The sequence below is a fragment of the Hypanus sabinus genome, chromosome 2 (genome assembly GCF_030144855.1).
Source record: "Hypanus sabinus isolate sHypSab1 chromosome 2, sHypSab1.hap1, whole genome shotgun sequence".
NCBI lineage: Eukaryota > Metazoa > Chordata > Chondrichthyes > Myliobatiformes > Dasyatidae > Hypanus > Hypanus sabinus.
The window spans coordinates 178674677-178693184 of record NC_082707.1 but is presented as its reverse complement, the minus strand read 5'-3'; the positions used below and the strand labels follow the sequence as shown (position 1 = coordinate 178693184).

Sequence of the window (18508 nt, the reverse complement as noted above, 5' to 3'; positions counted from 1 at the left end):
TCCACTCTAACCCTTGCCAATTCATGTACCTGTCCAAGTGTATTTTAATCGTTGTAATTGTACCCTCCTGAACCACCTTCACCGGCAATTCGTTCCACACGCCCGCCACATTCAGCGTCAAAAACCCCCCCTGCTCTTCTGTTCCCCTTTGAATAAGACCACAAGACACAGGAGTAGAATTAGGCTATTCGCCCCATCAAGTCTGCTCCGTCATTCCACTATGGCTGATTTATTATCCCTCTCAGCCACATTCTCCCTGCCACCTTTGAACCCTTATCATTAAAGAATCTATCAATCTCTGCTTTAATCTTTCCCCTCTCATCTTAATTCTGCGCCTTCTAGTTTTAAATTCCCGCTCCCGCAGAAAACAATGGCCGCCCTTTCCTCCGCACCTCATGATTTTTTAAACTTTTATAAGGTCACCTCTCAGCCTCCTTCTCTCGGTGGGAAATAGTCCCGGCTGTCCAGTCTCCGCTTAAAGCTCAAGCCCTGCAGTCCGGCTAACACCTTTGTGACCAGAACCACGCACAATACACCCAAGTCCGTGTCACCCACCTCTTGTGCAGCGACAATGTGAGTCCTAACAACTCCGGAGTCGGGAATGAGGTTGGGAATGTGGGCAGGTGCGATCACCGACTCTGCAGCCGACCCAGGAGGTAGGTAGGTTAAAGATCCATGGAGTGTTGGGAGAAACGGCGTTAAGTGGTTCTGATCTCGACAAACCTTCACCTGACGGGAACCGAATCCAGGAGTTGGCACCAGGAGTTCGGCCCAAACTAGATCAGTAGTGCTCGCTGACTCTACAGGCAGCTGGGATTAAGTGGATCTCTGCAGAATTATAATTAAGGCAATGGTACAGACGGGGAATATCAAGAAGGCAAAAAGAAGGAGAATCCCCAAGAGATTCCACAGGTATATTGAGAGCAAAAGAATAACTAGGGAGAGAGTAGGTCCTCTTGGCAATCAATATGGCACACGAAGGTTGGTGGAGTTGTGCAGAGGATTGTCAGAGTCACAGAGAAGTACAGCGCAGAAGTAGGACATACAGCCTATCTAGTCCGCACAGCGCAATTGTTAAGTCTAATCCCATAAACCATAGTCCCCTCCATACCCCTTCTACCTATGTATTTACAGTATTCATATTTCTCTTCAATGTTGAAATCGAACCTGCATCCACCACTTCCGGTGGCAGTTCCACACCCTGAGTGAAGAAATCCCTCCTAGACGTTTAACCTTTCATCCTTAACCCATCATCTCTAGTTCTAGTCTTACCCGACCTCACTGGAAAAAGACTGCTTACATTTACTTTATCCACACTCCTCATCATAATTTTGTATACCCCTATCAAATCTCCTCTCATTCTCCTGCGCTTCATTGAATGAAGTCCTAACCTTTCTCTATAACTTAGTTCCCCAAGTTGTAGGGAACAGCGGGACATTGACAGGATGCAGAGCTGGGCATAGAACTGGCAGATGGAGTTCAACCTGGAGAAGTGTGAAGTGATTCACGTTGGAAGGGGGAATTCGAAGGCAGCGTACTGGGCTAATGGCAGGTTAGTTATCAGTGTGCAGCAATGTGGGCAAATAATACTAACTCAGATAGACGTTTTGGTTAGCATGGATGGGTTGGGCCAAAGGGCCTGTTTCCACGTTGTGTTACTTTATGATCAAAATTTATTTAAAAAAACAAAAAAAAAACACAAACTAGTGGACAATGGTTGAAAGGTATTTGAGACCGAAGAAAGGTGCAGCTCCAGGTTGAGGAACGGGGTCTGCATCAGTATCAAAATAGACGGTGCAGTCGCCCCTCAGCCTCTCACACTCCACCAGCCGTTCCTCGTCCGGCTCCCCACTTCACTTTGGCTGACCTCAGACAGCCGTCTGTACTGCCCACCACGCCGCTCATCCACAATACTACCGGCCGCTAGGCACCAATGCAACACTCCTGCACTCAGCTCACGTTTCAATCGCTCCTCGTACGTTAACATTTTCATTTCTGGGATCATTCTCCTGAACCTCCTCTGGACCAATGAAGATAATCTTTTCTTAAATGAGGGGCCCAAAACTGCTCACAATACTCCTTGCGGTGTAACCAATCCTTCAGCATTACACCCTTGCGTTCATATTTTAGTCTTCTCGAAATGAATTGCATTTGCCTTCCTTCTCACCGACTCCACCTGCAAGTTAACCCTTAGGGAATACTGCACCTCTGATGTCTGAATGTTCTCCCCGTTTAGAAAATAGTCCACCATAAGTCTACCGTCAAAAGTCTTCCGTCTACCAAAGTGCATCACCTACACTGTATTCCGCCTGCCACTTCTTGGCCCATTCTCCTAACCTGTCCAAGTCCTTCTGCAGGTACCCTACTTCCTCAACCCTACCTGCCCCTTCACATATCTACGCACCGTCCGCATACTTGACAACAAAGGCATCAGGTCCGTCATCCAAATCACTGACATTTAATGTGAAAAGGTCCCAACTCAGATTCCCCTGCGGAACACCACTAGTCACCGGCAGCCAATTAGAAAAGGCCCCATTTTCCCCACTCTCCCAACCTTCCATTAATGAATAGTATCTTTCTTGTATTACCATGTAATGTCTAATCTAGCAACCTCATGTGCTGCATCTTCTCAACAGCCTCTGAAAATCATTATGGGATGTATCGTTCGGTACGGATCTTTGCCGCTTCTTTCTGTTGCTTCTGAAAGCAGGTCAGGTGACATAATGCGGTATCCCGGCAACCGAAGTAAACAACAGGAAACTGACAGAGACCCGAGTAACCCGATCGGGAAGTCAGGGAAAGAGTATCTGCGTGTTACCGGATCGGAGTGTAACCGATTCAGAGTGTAATCGGATCGGAAAGAGAAACCGGATCAAGGAAACAGTATCGGACTGTAACCGGATCAAAGAAACAGCGGCACATAAACCGGATCGGAGAGAGAAACAAGGTCAGGGAATCAGTATATGGGTGTAACCCGATCAGAAACACGGGGAATCTGAGAGAAATCGGATCGGTATCCAGACCCGATGTAGCTGCAGAAGGAATAGATCCCAGGTCTGTAAAACTCAATACTTTCCGAGAAAAATTTCCTTGCCGGAGTGAGCGTTGGAGAGAGGAAAGCGGTGGGATGGGGGAGAGAAGGGGTGGAAGTAGGGAAGTGAAATTAGTGAAGTGGGGATATTAAAGAGGGGCTGTCTATTTTGGGAGGAGGCCTGGAGATGTGGAAGTTCAGCACTTGAGAAAATGGATAACGCGCTAAACCCAGACGCCCCCAGGGCATTAACAATAGTTGATCTCCATTCACTCCAACTCACCCCCTCCCAAGAAAGGACTGATTTTGTCCGGGGTTTCAAAGAGAGGACGGCACCCACCAAGGAACTGGTGAGCAGTTATATCATAAGACATAGGAGCAGAAATAGGCCGTTTGGACCATCGATTCTGCTTCCACATTCAATTATGTCTGTTTCCTTTTTCCCCTCTCCTCAGCCCCACTCCCCGTAACCTTTGATTCCATGTCCAATCCAAAACCTAACAAACTCTGCCTTAAATACACCCAACGACCTGGCCTCCACAGCTGCCTGTGGTAACAGATTCACCACCCTCTGGCTAACGAGATTTCTCCGCATATCAGTTGGAGCTGGGGAGGGGATATTTGCAGGAGTCAATGGCGACTGGAGCAGTGGGCAGACAGCCAGATCTAAAGGACAAATGGTCCAATGGGCAGGGCAGAAAAAGTTCGGTTCGGGACCACGTGATGAAGGGGGGCTGCCGGGGAGGTCAGCTGATCCTTACGATGGCTATGGTGAGTCAGAGTGTTGGGAGGGGCAGGACTGGCAGCTTAAAGTTCCGAGCTGTACAAGTTTCAGGTGTAACGTAAAGGATTTAAGTCAGGAGCGGGAGTCACACCTCTGAATATAGAGATTGACCTGTGGGGGGGGGGGGGTGCCGCAGGGATCTTCCAATGAGGCTACGGAGGCAAAACGGATCTCTGCACCGGGGTATACAGTCAATGGCCAAAGTGAATTGGAGGGACAGATGTCGCCAATGGCAGCAAGTTGGAAGGGTAGTGGGTTACCTGAGAATCTTAACTTTCCCCGTGTGTTCAGGTAAACTCCCTCATTACCGCCCCTTCCTCAGTGTAAGCTGCGCTGCTGCTTCTCCCATAGCGTGACTGTCCTTAGATACCGATCTGCCATGGATCCCACGGGTTTCTGGAGGTCTTGGGGGGGTTCTGTTTACACCCGACACTATGGGTGACCTAGATGGGCAGGGAGTTGTGAATGAAGGTTCTTCCGTCAGGAGGTCTCCCCGTTCTCCCACTTCCTCCACCTCCCATCCCCTCTCCACCCGCTTCCCCCAACAATAATCTCGCTCTCCTTACCCTCACAGATCACTGGGCCAGTTAATGGCCGTTTGGCCAATGGGCCCCTACCTACAGATCGACCCACTCGGCAGGGGGAGGGGCTCCAGCAAGCTGCCCCCCATCAGCTCCGAAACCCCCGGCTTTTCCAAGCTGGATGTGCTGAAAGAACGGCTGCAGCAGAGGCTGGAGAGGGAAAGACAGGCTAAACTGACAGCCATGTACCGACAACAGTACCACCAGGCTTTGCTCCGACTACGGGCCACCTGCCTCCCCCAGGCTCCCCGCCCACCACAGCCTTACCGCGCCGAAGAGCAACAGCCCAGCTGGTTACCAGGGGCCAAGCGGTGCCCAGGTATCGACAGATCCCAGCCCCTGAAGCCCATCGACAGAGCAGTCGGACCCTGCAGCGACGTCAGCCCAGGGGACCCTGAATCGGACTGGCAGAGGCTCCCGCGGCAGGAAGCCCCGCAACGGCCTGGCGTCAGCTACCGTCCCTCCCCGCACAAAGCCCCCAGCGACAGGGACAGGGAGACGGAGCTCGAGCCGCCGCGACCTCTCCACCGAGGTCGGGCAGGGCAGCGGCCCCAGCCCTGCTCACTGGCAGACCAGGGACGCAGCCTGACGCACGCCCGCAGCAGGGAGAACCTCATCGAGCAGCAGCTGAGGAGGATCGAGGCAGAGCTGAGGGACATCCAGAGGCAGCGGGAGGCTGAGGAGGACGAAGAGAAGGAGGACGAAGAGGGGGCAGAATGCGTCGAGATAATGAGGGTGGAGAGGGAGAGGGGGTGGCAGAGGGAGCGGAGGGACAGTTTGGGGAGGCACAGGTCGGAGGAGGAGAGGTCAGAGGGGGAAAGTTCAGAGGGGGAGAGGTGGGGGAGGTTAGAGAGAGAGGGGTCAGAAGCGGATAGGGAGAGGTCAGAGAGAAAGAGATCAGAGAGGCAAAGGTCAAGAAGAACAGGGGAGAGGTCAAGAAGATCAGAAGGGGAAAGGCCAGGGAGGTCAGAGGGCATGAGGCCAGGGAGGCATTGGTCGGAGAGCGAGCGAGGGAAAAAAGAAATAGGGAGTGAGAGGGAAGAGAGAGGAAGGGCGAGGGAGAGGAACAAAAGGGAAAAGTGGGAGAGATCGGAGAAAGAAAGGCTGGGGGAAATAGAAAGAGAGGTGAAGCTGAGAGATAGAGTGAGGGTGAGGGGAGGGAGTCGAGTGGGTGGCGGAAACTGGGAGAGTGCACATAGCCACAGGGTGGGAGGACAGAGTGACGGGAGAGAAGGAGGGAGCGACAGGGGGGCAGCAGTGGGAGACGAGAGCCCGCAGGTCGCAGAAGAAGACTGCGACCACTCAAACCCGTTTGCAGGTTACAGCGAGAGCCCAGCCGAAGAGAAGCAGAACTCACGGAACACGGAGACCGAGTGCGGGGACGGCGAGCAGAGTGGGGATGTGGGCTGGGACGGACACTACTCCCCCGAAGAGAAGGCTCACTGCTCTTACTGCGGCCGCCGATTCGTTCTGGACCGACTCGACACACACACGGAGATCTGCAAGAAGGTGTACATGCGAAAACGGAAAATATATGACTCTGCGCAAAAGAGGGCCAAGGGGACGGACCTGGAGAACTATCAATGCAGCCACAAGATTGTTCCGATACCGGTGAGGAAAGGGGCTTCTCCAGAAGAGGGTTACATGGGAACGGGAGGATGTGATACAACAAACCTGTCCAGGAGTCCACTGCCTAAGAGTGATTGACAGTTTTTGAAACCTGCGCGGGAGAGTCCTTTTGAAATGGAAAAGCCATTGCATTGGGGCAGTTCCACTCTCTCGACCTCAGAGGTTTGGGTCCAGTGGCACGAGTAGTCATCACAAACTGGGGATTTTCATTGGTTGCAGTGCAAGATCATGACGTTTGTGCCTTGTCATGCCCTTCGATGCGTTACAGAACCGCTTTCCTGGCCGCCGGAGCTGACATCTCATGCTAGGGCAAAAATGTCCCTACTTCACCAGGATGTGGGGCCCGCCGGATACCCTCACCTGTTGAAGGCGTTTACTGGGGTGGGCATGCTGGTTAAATGGACACAACTCGGCCTCGGTGACCGGAGGCGGGGTGGATGGACCTCTCGCTGACCAGAAGTCTGTGATCAGTGTGCACCGCACGGATCGGGGCTGGGACCCTTGTGGTTTGTGATTCATAATAGCGACTTGGCGTGTACACAGCGTGGAATATTATTGCACACTATACTCCAAATCTGGCGAAAGTAAACATTATGTGCAGTTCTGGTCAGGTAATTACAGGAAAGATGTTAATAAGATTGAAAATTACAAGGATTTTGCCGGGACTTGAGGACCCGAGTTACGGGGAAAGGTTGAATAGGTTAGGACTTTGCTATCTGGAGGGTTGGACAATGAGGGGAGATTTGGTAGAGGTATATAAAATTAGGTGAGGTATAGATAGGTTAGACGCAAGCAGGCTTTTTCCACTGAGGTTGGGTGAGACGAGAACTCGAGGTAGTGGGGTTGACGGTAAAAGATGAAGGGGATCTTCACTCTGAAGGTGGTTAGTGTGTGAAACGACTGTCAGCGGACGTGGTGGATGCAGGTTCGATTTCAACATTGATGAGAAGTTTGATGGGAGAGGTATGGTCCAAGTACGGATCGATGGGACAAGGTAGGGTAACAAGTCAGCACGGGATGAAAGGGCCTCAACCTGCGGGAGGTTTTGCACTTTGGAAAGTCCCGTTGGTGTTGGACAACACATCATGAATGGTCGGGCCCCAGAGAGTACTCTAAAGGTGAAGAAGACCTGTCTCAATGAGTCACACTAACTAAGGATGGCACAGGAGTGTGTTGGGAGCGAGTCTCAGAAATACTCTGACAAGCACCTGAATCAAGTTTCAAAGGCAACGGACCAAGGCGTGGTTAAAAAAAAAACACTGGAGTACTGTACCCCGTTGTTAACACAGTGACAGACCCGCCCCCTCCAGTACTGTGCCCCGGTGCTATATAGTGACAGACTCGGTCCCACCGATGCCGTGGAACGCACACAAAGTGTTGGAGGAACTCAGCAGGTCAGGTGGCATCTATAGAGAGTAATGAATAGTCGACGTTTAGGGGCGAACCCCTTCATCAGGGCTGGGGGAGGGGGAGAGGGAGAGAAGCGAGAGCAACACACTATTCTCCCTAACTTCCGCCATCTCCAACAGCATCCTGCTATTAAGCTCATTTTCCACAGCAACCTCCACCCACCCCCCTCCGCACAGGCAGTCCACATTCCGCAAGGATCGCTCTTTCCTTGGCTCCCTTGTCCACTCGTCCATCCCCGCGGATCTCCCTCCAAGTACTTATCGCTGTAGGCGAAACAAGTGCAACTCCTTCACCATCACACATAGGCGCAGAATTAGGCAATCTAGCCCATCGACTCGGCCCTGCCATACTTTTATTATCCCTTTCAACCTCCACGTTAAATATACCCAATGATTTGGCCTGCACAGCCGCCCGTGCAGTAAATACCATGGATTCACCATCCTCAGTCTAGCTGAGCAGTTCATCCACATCATCTTTGTTTTCTGTGGCTGTGGCCTTTTATCCTACTACAAGAAACATGCTCTCCACGTCCACTGTATCTAGGCCTTTCAATATTGGATAGGTGTCAATGAGATCCTCCCTCATTGTTCTAAACTCCAGCGAGCAGAGGCCCAGAGCTATCAAATGCCCCTCATACATTTACCCTAGTTCCAGGAATCATTTTCTTGAACGTCCCCTGAATCCTCTCAAATACCAGCATTGTTTCTTAGATAAGGAGCCCAAAGCTGCTCTCAGTATTCCAAGTGTGGTCTGACCAATGTCACTATTATATTTCACTTGTATATTGTAGTCCTCTAGAAATGAATGCTAACATTTACCTTCCTTTTGCAGCTAAGATTTCTGAATTTGCCCCGTTCAGAAGAGTCTATGCCTCTATTCCTTCTATCAAGTGCATGACCATACACTTCCCTACTCTATATTCCATCAGCCACTTCTTTGCCCATTCTCCTAATCAGTCCTTCTGTAGACTGCTTGCCCCTCCACTTATCTTTGTATTGTCTGCAAACAATGAGGTCCTTCTCAGGTTTCAGGAGCAACACCTCATATTCTGTCTTACAATAGACAACAGGTGCAGAAGTAGACCATTCGGCCCTTCGAGCCTGCACTGCCATTTTGAGATCATGGCTGATCATCTACTATCAATACCCAGTTCCTGCCTTGACCCCATATCCCTTGATTCCCCTATCCATAAGATACCTATCTAGCTCCTTCTTGAAAGCATCCAGAGAATTGGCCTCCACTGCCTTCCGAGGCAGTGCATTCCAGACCCCCACAACTCTCTGGGAGAAGAAGTTTTTCCTTAACTCTGTCCTAAATGACCTACCCCTTATTCTCAAACCATGCCCTCTGGTACTGGACTCTCCCAGCATCTGGAACATATTTCCTGCCTCTATCTTGTCCAATCCCTTAATAATCTTATATGTTTCAATCAGATCCCCTCTCAATCTCCTTAATTCCAGTGTGTACAAGCCCAGTCTCTCTAACCTCTCTGCGTAAGACAGTCCGGACATCCCAGGAATTAACCTTGTGAATCTATGCTGCACTTCCTCTACAGCCAGGATGTCCTTCCTTAACCCTGGAGACCAAAACTGTACACAATACTCCAGGTGTGGTCTCACCAGGGCGCTGTACAAATGCAAGAGGATTTCCTTGCTCTTGTATTCAATTCCCTTTGTAATAAAGGCCAACGTTCCATTAGCCTTCTTCACTGCCTGCTGCACTTGCTTATTCACCTTCAGTGACTGATGAACATGGACTCATAGATCTCTTTGTATTTCTCCCTTACCTAACTCTACACCGTTGATAATAATCTGCCTTCCTGTTCTTACTCCCAAAGTGGATAACCTCACACTTATTCACATTAAGCGTCATCTGCCAAGTATCTGTCCACTCACCCAGCCTATCCAAGTCACCCTGAATTCTCCTAACATCCTCATCACGTCACACTGCCACCCAGCTTAGTATCATCAGCAAATTGTTATTCTCAATGCCTTCATCTAAATCATTGACGTAAATTGTAAACAGCTGTGGTCCCAATACTGAGCCCCGTGGCACCCCACTAGTCACCACCTGCCATTCTAAGAAACACCCGTTCACCGCTACCCTTTGCTTTCTATCTGCCAACCAGTTTTCTATCCATGTCATTGTCTTCCCCCCGATGCCCTGAGCTTTGATTTTACCCACCAATCTCCTATGTGGGACCTTATCAAATGCCTTCTGAAAATCGAGGTACATTACATCCACTGAATCTCCCCCGTCTAACTTCCTGGTTACATCCTCAAAAAACGCCAACAGATTAGTCAAGCATGATTTACCCTTGGTAAATCCATGCTGGCTCGGCCCAATCCTATCACTGCTATCTAGATATGCCACTATTTCATCCTTAATAATGGACCATAGCATCTTCCTTACCACCGATGTCAGGCTGACAGGTCGATAGTTCTGTTTTCTCCCTCCCTCCTTTCTTAAAAAGTGGGATAACATTAGCCATTCTCCAATCCTCAGGAACTGATCCTGAATCTAAGGAACATTGGAAAATGATTACTAGTGCATCCACAATTTCCAGGGCCACCTCCTTTAGTACCCTAGGATGCAGACCATCTGGACCTGGGGATTTGTCAGCCTTCCGTCCCATCAGTCTATTCATCACCGTTTCCTTCCTAATGTCAATCTGTTTCATTTCCTCTGTTACCCTATGTCCTTGGCCCATCCATACATTTGGGATATTGCTTGTGTCTTCCTTAGTGAAAACAGATCTAAAGTACTCATTAAATTCTACTGCCATTTCTCTGTTTCCCATAACAATTTCACCCAATTCATTCTTCAAGGGCCCAACATTGTTCTTAACTATCTTCTTTCTCCTCACATACCTAAAAAAGCTTTTGCTATCTTCCTTTATATTCCTGGCTAGCTTGCATTCATATCTCATTTTTTCTCCCCGTATTGCCTTTTTAGTTAAGTTCTGTTGTTCCTTAAAAACTTCCCAATCATCTGTCCTCCCACTCACCTTAGCTCTGTCATACTTCCTTTTTTTTTAATGCTATGCAATCTCTGACTTCTTTTGTCAACCACTGTGGCCTTTCCCCCCTTTGAATCCTTCCTTCTCTGGGGGATGAACTGATTTTGCACCTTGTGCATTATTCCCAAGAACACCTGCCATTGCTGATCCACCGTCTTTTCTGCTAGGCTATCTGTCCAGTCAACTTTGGCCAGCTCCTCCCTCATGGCTCCATAGTTTCCCCTGTTCAACTGCAACACTGACACCTCCTGATGGCATGAACATCGATTTCCTCTCCTCTACCCACCTCTCTTTTCTCATTCTCCATTCTGGTTACCCTCTCACCCCTTCTCATTACCTGTCCATCACCCCCCCCCCCTGGTGTCCCGTTCTCTCCTTTCTCCCGTGGTCCACTGTTCTCTATCAAATTCCTCCTTCTTCAGCCCTTTACCCTTTCCACCTAACACATATCTGCTTCTCACTTCATGCTACCTCCACCACCGATCTACCTACCTCTCCCACCACCACCTTATTCTAGCCTCTACCCGCTTCCTTTCCAATCCTGATGAAGGGTCTTGGCCCAAAATGTCAACTGTTCATATCTCTCCATAGCTGCTGCCTGACCTGAATTACTCCAGCATTTTGTGTGTGTTGCTCAAGATCTCCACCAGTATCTGCAGATTTATATTTCTGTTCATGACCCACTGGTACTGTAACCTGGTGTTAAGTCTCCACCAGTACTGATCCCAGTTTTCTCTATACTCTGTATTGGAGTGTTGTCCAGACCCGTCCTTCAGGACAGTCTTGGTTGTCAGGATAGACGCATGCTTGGGACAGATGTTGTATGTTGCTGCCTGTGTGTGTGGGGATGGGTGGTCTTGGCTCAGTGTAGAAGATACTGACGTAGATCTTTTTCCATTCATCCTTGGCACAGAAAGTCAACTGGAAGAAGAAGCACGATTCCTTCATCCGGATGCTGCACGCTGCCCAGCAGGCCGAGTTGGAAGTGTATCGCCGCAGGAAGGCGGCTCAAACTGCACCAGCGGGCGCAAACCGCCCAGACTTCATACAGTGCCCTTCCTGCAGCCGCCGCTTTGAGCACAGCGTTGCTGAGGGACACATCCCCAAGTGCATGAGTCTGCGCAGCTGGCCTGGCCCTTCCAAGAGGTAGCTGAACCACTCACCCAGCCCTGGGCAGTGGACCAAGCAGGGAGCAGGGAGGAGGGAGCTGTTCCCGGGCTGAAAACACCAGCCCCAGCCAAAGGAGAGACTAATCAAATTGTATCACTTCATTTATTTAAATAAATAAATATAATTATCAAATGGCAGTAGCTATAAAGGAACAGCGTCTCAACTGTGTCTGTCCTCCAAAGGTCCACCACAGTCAGGAACACTTCATATGTGTAGAGCAGAGTATTGTCACTACTACAGAGCCTGATAATTACAAGGCTTTGAGCTTAATGTCAGAATAGGGAAGTTATTGGGATATATTTTGAAGCATAGTATTAAATATTGCTTGGACAGGGAATGATCAGAGACTGACAGCAGAATGGTGTCAAGGGCCAACCTGGTGTGATGAATTGGACTACTTTTTTGTGTGGAATTTAGTATATTGATGAGTGCAGGGCAGTAGACGAGGATCTTCAGTATCTCTCAGCAAATTAACACAGCCATGCACCAGCAGAGTCAGGCTGACTATCCCAATCAACCCCTACCAGTAGATAGTTTGTCTCAGAGTATCCTTTCATGGAGTCCTACAGCATGGAAACAGCCCTTTGGCCCAACTCATCTATATGCTGATCATATTGCCCAGTGAGCTGCTCCCACTAAGTTTGGATTCATAGGACAGGAATTATCTGCCATATCCCAACTGCCCTTTATTTGCTCTCTCATTGTCTGTTATCCCACTTGTGGCCATGAAACACTTTTCTGCCCCTCATGGACCTTGCTCCAGAGCCCTGGGGTCATCTGAACAACCTCATCTTCCCCATCACAGACTCACTCTGTCCTATCCACCTCCCTCGCACTTGCTTTCAAACTAAACCTCAATGTTTTCTCTCTGTCCCAGTACCGGTGAAGCCAACAACTGTTCTTACCTGCATGAACCCTTCGTACTTTCGGAACACAGGGAACCTCCTCACTCCAGAGAAACCTCTACACTTCTACCTCACTGTCTATTCTCTGACTTCAACCTACTTGCTTGATGCCAGTGCTCTGTTGTCCCCTAGGTGTACGCTGAGCCTGGCAGTGTTCTGTAAGAATACCCCGCCACCCTGGATTCAGTGCCGAGGAGTGAGGGCACAGAGTTCATCCGTCATTCCCCACCCTCTCCCTCCCCCCGTCTGTCAATACTGCACACACTCCCTCACCTGCCCCAGGAGGGAACGAGTCCTCGTCTGGTGGAGGGAATGTTTCCAAAGCTGGGAGAGTCTAGAACCAGGGAGGACAGCCTCAGAATACAAGGACACGCCTTTACAACAGAGATGAGGAGGAATTTCTTTAGCTGGAGGGTGGAGAGTGTGTGGAGTTAATTGCCATGGACAGCTGTGGAGGCCAAGTCATTGGGTATATTTAAAGTGGAGGTTCATAGGTTCTTGATTAGTAAGGGCGTTGGAGGTTATGGGGAGAAGGTAGAATAGGGTTAAAAGGGATAACAAATCAGCTATGATGTAATGGTGGGGGGGGGGGGGGGGGTTTCCCAATAGGCTAAACGTCTTCATAGTTGCGGACAGCCCTCTCTGAGTTTCATCTACCCAGGACACCTTTAATTCACTGAGTCACACAAGCTTGGAGGAGTATGGCAGATTTCAAACTGTTTAATTCTGATTACACCCTTCTTCAAAGTAACAATGAGCATAAAAAAATTAGTGTTCAAACTTTTAGCGTCTGAGGTCTCAGCTCACTGGGCTGTGGAGTGTATGTGAGCCCGGGAACAGAGGGGAGGGAGGCAGCTCCAAGCATTCCTGGCCCCCCCGAGTCAGCAGCCAGGAACATTCCCAGGACACACAGTGAAGTGGGAAAAAAAGAGCATAGGAACTGATGGAACAGGAGGGAGCAGCATGCCTCAAACTGATCACTGGGTTGCTCCTGGTCACACAGTGTCCTAACCGGAGTGAGCTGCCCACACCAGGTCACACTGACTCTCCCTGGGGCCCTGAGCCAGACCAGGGGCACTGGCAGTGGAGATGGCATGAGTTCATGAAATCCCACATAAAGCCAGCGAGATGCCTGAAGATTTGTGGCTTCCTTGCACCTTTACCCCAACACTCTGTGACTAGCCCATCAACTAGCTGCTTTTTCCCACAGCGCTGAGGAAGTGGGGGTGAAGCAGGGAGAAGCCCCAATCCTTCTCCTGCCGAACCCAGGCATCTGTGCAAAGCGCTGCTCAACACTGTAAACTCACTGAGGGTGTTTGGTTCTAAGGCACAGGAGTGAGCTGAGTGCAGGGTGGATCTGAACTACTTTAAGGCACCGAACTTAAAAGTGACCCAAGCTGGAATCTACAAATAGTGGGCTTGGATCACCTCTGGGAAAGATATACAGTGAAGCAAACTCACCATATACAGCGCAAGGAGTGAACAGGTAAACACCACTCCCAGTCAGCGTTGACACCCACATAACACACCATCACACTGCCTCACCCCTGGGTGCTAAAACACTTCAACGGCCAGTGGCAGCCTGCTGTAGTAAGGATTTTCTCACAGTCCTGGGCTCCTTCCTGCGGGGTGTATGTGTGTAGGAGAGAAAGAAAGTGTGTGTGTGTGTGTGTGTGTGTGTGTGAGAGAGAGAGAGAGAGAGAATGTGAGAGAGGGCGAGTGAAAGGGCATGTGACAGTGTGTATGAACGAGAGAGGGAGAGAGAGAGACAGAGAGCCACATAGAAGGCTGCATGACACTGACACACTCAGGGAAGTGTCCTATGTCAGCTTGGATGGAGGCAGAGGAAGTAAGGGCAGGCAGATAGCCCACACTACTCGATGTGACAGAAGGAGCCGGAGCCTGGGGGTGAGGCGGGGCTGGGGGGCTGGGAAGGTCCTGCTTCAGCCTCTGTCAGCCTCTCCCCACTGCTCCCCACTCGTTGCTCTCCCAGGGCACGCACAGCAGCCCACAGCCGACGATTCTCCTCCTCCTGACTCTGCACCTGTAGACAAAGGGCATCGTCACAGCAGAGTACAGGCAGATCAGTGGGTAAAGGACATTGCTACCCAGCACAGAATACAGCAAACTAGTCACCCAGTGCTTACAGGCTGACCAGTAGGCAAATGGCATTGTCACCACGAACAAAGTACAGGTGGACAGTGAACACAATCACCCAGTGCAAGAGAATGTGGACTAATAGGCAGGGAGCATCGTCACTCAGTACAGAGTACAGATGAACAAGTGGACAAAGGGCACCCAGTGCAGAATAGAGGGATAAGAGGACAGGGCATCATCACCCAATGCGAGTACAGACAGAACAGCAGACAGGGAGCACCATCACTTAACAGAGTACAGGCGGACCAGTGGACATAGAGAACTGTACATGCAAACTAGGACTCAAACCCACGCCACTGGCATAGCACTCTGACACAACCCAAGCACAACAGAGACTCCACAAAAAGCCCTGCGGAACGGTCCCTCACCCTGGGGTTTGTGTTGGGGGAGGTGTCCACTGACCTGCTTTTCCAAACGATTCACTGTCTCCTCATTAATCTTCAGCCTCTGTTCCATCTGTCATAACAGAACAGACAAAGGGTTTCAGTGGGAGCTGAGGTGAAGGGAACAGGACGTGGTATAGGGAGTGAGGCAGCTTGGGGTGCAGGGAATGGGGCAGACTGGGCTGGAGGGAGCAGGGCGTGGGTGTAGGGAGTGAGGCAGAATGGGGTGCAGGGAGTGGGTGGGAGTTCCATGGGTTGCAGGCAGCGGTGCTGGCTGGAGAGAGCCCAGTTACCCTGCATCTCTGTCTCTCAGTCCTGTTGTGCTAGGGAGGGCGGTTTGTATAGGGAGGGGGGTTGGTGACAGTGAACACACACTTACCTGGGAAAGTAACTCCAGAACCCCACTCAGGCGGTGGATCTCGGCCCCAGAGTTCCGGTTCTCCTCCTCCAATGCCTGCTGCTGTTTGACGCACTCTGTCAGTCGCTGCTCCAGCTGTCTGAGCTCTGCCTGTACTTCACTGCACACACACTGTTGCCCAGGAAACGTGGAACCATCCCCTGAGTCTGCTCCATTCACCTGCATGGGGGTAGGGGGGGTAGACACCAGGGGTGCGAAGCGAACACGTTCCATTAATAGCACCAGGAATACCTTCCAGCTGCAGTCACCTCACCTCTCCTCTCCCCATCCCCATCGCTGGTGACCAGGGACCAGGTAACCAGATAAGCGGATCCCCCTACACACAGGTAACCCCGTTAACCAGATGAATGCCTATCCTTATTGGTGACAGTGTTAACCCAATCTCCCTTCCCCTCAGTGGTCTGTGGGATTGCTGCCACCAGAGGGGCTTAGTGGGTCATGGTTCAAAACACCCCCACTCTCCACTCCCCATTAGTAACTGTGTCCACTACCTCCCCACCCCACCCTTTTAGGGCAGTTCTGGGGTGTGGACCCACTAGACGTTTCAATAAATATCTGCTCCTGTTATTTCTCCTATACTGGTTGGGAGTCTCTGCCTCCACAGCACCTCGGGGAGCGCAGTCAGACACCCTCCACCTTTTGGCTGAAAACCTCTAGAGCTCCTCCGAGCTCTTCCCTCGCACATCAGACCCACATCTCTCTGACATCAAACAACTCTCCATGTAGAAATCTCTCTCACCATCCAGCTGATCTACTCCCTCATAATAACAGAACCTCCCTCATACCAGATCTGTGTCGGTCCCTCTGATATTAAATATCCCTGCCACCTAGAAACACATCTCAACACTCACCTCATCCACCCTCTTGTAATACCCCACCCCCCCCACCCTCAGTGCCAGGAGAACAGACCCGGCCTATCCTGTCTCTCATCATCAGCATATCCAATGACTACTGTGTCACCTGTGAACCCCCTCCAATGTCAGCACATCCTTTCTCAGGTAAGGGGCTCATCAGGTACCAGAACTGATCCGTATGTATGACGCAGGTCCCAGGTCCCAGCTCTCCCTGCTTGTCATGGTCCTGCTGCTGTGAGTGCTCCCTGCTCCTGACCTGGACCTGTCACATAGGGTGGTTGTGCAGCTCTCAGTGCAGAGGGCAAAATGCGGCCGCTCTAACCCAGCGCCCTGCCCAACCGCCCCACCCAAAGTGACATGGCCCCACATACTGAAGAACCCACCCCCACATTCTCCATACATAGTGCTGACCCCTAACCCGTGTTTGCTCTTCTACTGACGGACTCAGGCAGAGCAGGTCTCTCCTTACCACAGCTGACACATCAGCCGAGCCCGCCGCCTGACCCCTCTCCTCCTTCGCCCTTGGCTGCCCATAGGGAAGGGTTTCCGCTTTCGATCGAGATGGCAGCTTGGCTGCTTCCACTGGGCTCTCTGGGACTGTGATGAACTCTGTGTTCTCCGGTTCCTGCGGAGCAACAGGACGCAGATGTTAAACTGGTTTCTCAACTTGCACACTGTACACAGCAAAACCCTTGAGCCCCAGAAACACAGAGTGATACGTACATACATACCCAGTTACATATGCAGTCTGCATGGACACAGGAGACAGTTAGGGGGGGTGGATAAAGGAGGTGTTGGTCCATCTGCCTCTATCAGTCAGCACACTGAGTCCAGTATAGAATATTACAGCACAATGTTGTGCTGCCCCTTTAACCTAATCTAAGATCGATTGAACACTTCCCTCCCACATAGCCCTATAGTCTTCTATCAACCATTTGCTTATCTATGAGTTTCTTAAATGTCCTAATGGATCTGCCACTACCACCACCCTGGGAGTGTGTTCCACGCATCCACCGCTTTGTGTAAATAACTTACTTCTGACATCTCCCCTATACTTTCCTCCAATCACCTTAAAATTATGCTCTTTTTTATTAGCCATCTCCTCCCTGGCAAAAATTCTCTGGCTATCCACTCAATCTATACCTCTTAGCATCTTACACACCTCTAAAGTCACCTCTCATCCTCCTTTGCTCCAAAGAGAAAAGACCCTGGTTGCTCGACCTATCCTCCTAAGACATGCTCTGTAAACCAGGCAGCATCCTGGATAGACTGGAGATATTTTCCCTGGGGCGAAGGAAGCTGAGGTGTCAGGCAAGGAGAGTCTAAATCTAGAGTAATGTCCCTCTTCCTTCCCTTTCTCCCATAGTCTCCTCTCCTCTCACATACCTTCTTCTTCAGCTCTTTACCTTTTCCACCTATCACCTCCCAGCTTCTTACTTCATCCACCCTCCCCGCCCCAGCTGGCTTCACCTATCGCCTTCTCGCTTGTCCTTCTTCCACTCCCCCCACCCTTACTCCGGCTTCTTCCCTTTTCCTTTCCAGTCCCGAAGAAGGGTCTCAGCCCAAAATGTTGAAATTTTTTCCTTTTCCACAGATCCTGCCTGACCTGCTGAGTTCCTCCAGCACTTTGTGTCTTTTGCTCTAAAACAAGAAGCACAGGTTTAAAATGAAAGGGGAAAGATTTAAAGGAAAACTAAGGGTCAAGTTTTCCACACAGAGGGTGATGGAGGGAGGTGAAACTACAGCGCTTGGAAGGCACATAGACACAAAAGGATGGAGGGATTTAGTCCAAATGGAACTGACTTACATGGGTATTGGCCTGGATGAGTTGGCTGAAGGGCCTTTTTCTTTGCTGTATGACTCTGTGATTCTATGACCGAGGTGTACACAGGGTGTGCAGTCAGGCAGAAACTGCTTTGCACAGGCTGACACACAGCATGAACACGCAGGTAGGCAAGTACATGGAGCACTCTGGGCAGGGTTAGTGGGAGGTGTGTATCCACACACCCCGTGGGAACGTGGACACACACACATACACCCCGTGGATACGTGAACACACACACATATACCCCGTGGATACGTGGACACATACACATACACCCCATGGATACGTGGACACATACACATATACCCCGTGGATACGTGGACACACACACATATACCCCGT

At 50.5% G+C, this 18508-nt stretch overlaps 2 protein-coding genes across 3 annotated transcripts in view; one reads left to right on the top strand and one right to left on the bottom strand.

Annotated features, from left to right (window-relative positions):
* Positions 1-2751: 2751 nt before the first annotated feature.
* On the top strand, positions 2752-13117 carry LOC132387809 (trichohyalin-like). Of its 2 annotated transcripts, XM_059960187.1 has the most exons (3): positions 2752-3054; positions 4390-6007; positions 11368-13117. In XM_059960187.1, the coding sequence occupies exons 2-3, from the start codon at positions 4406-4408 to the stop codon at positions 11602-11604; spliced, it is 1839 nt and encodes a 612-aa protein (XP_059816170.1). In that variant the 5' UTR covers positions 2752-3054; positions 4390-4405; the 3' UTR covers positions 11605-13117. The 2 variants fall into 2 exon arrangements, with proteins under 2 accessions (XP_059816170.1, XP_059816175.1); XM_059960192.1 differs by lacking the exon at positions 2752-3054 and having other exon boundaries at positions 3078-6007.
* Positions 13118-13233: 116 nt separating this feature from the next.
* Positions 13234-18508, bottom strand: part of LOC132387799 (serine/threonine-protein kinase Nek9) — a 30608-nt gene continuing 25333 nt past the window's right edge. The window contains exons 21-24 of the mRNA XM_059960181.1: positions 16811-16966; positions 15449-15646; positions 15089-15142; positions 13234-14573 (exon numbers count right to left, since the gene is read on the bottom strand). Of these exons, the coding sequence (XP_059816164.1) occupies positions 14403-14573; positions 15089-15142; positions 15449-15646; positions 16811-16966 (579 nt within the window). The 3' untranslated portion in view covers positions 13234-14402. The remainder of the gene's footprint in view (positions 14574-15088; positions 15143-15448; positions 15647-16810; positions 16967-18508) is intronic.

Excerpts from the sequence above, each read along its gene's own strand:
- LOC132387809 (XM_059960187.1), top strand. The coding sequence starts at position 4,406 with ATGGCCGTTTGGCCAATGGGCCCCTACCTACAGATCGACCCACTCGGC. Across the intron at positions 6,008-11,367 it reads ACAAGATTGTTCCGATACCG|AAAGTCAACTGGAAGAAGAA; the intron begins GTGAGGAAAGGG and ends TCCTTGGCACAG.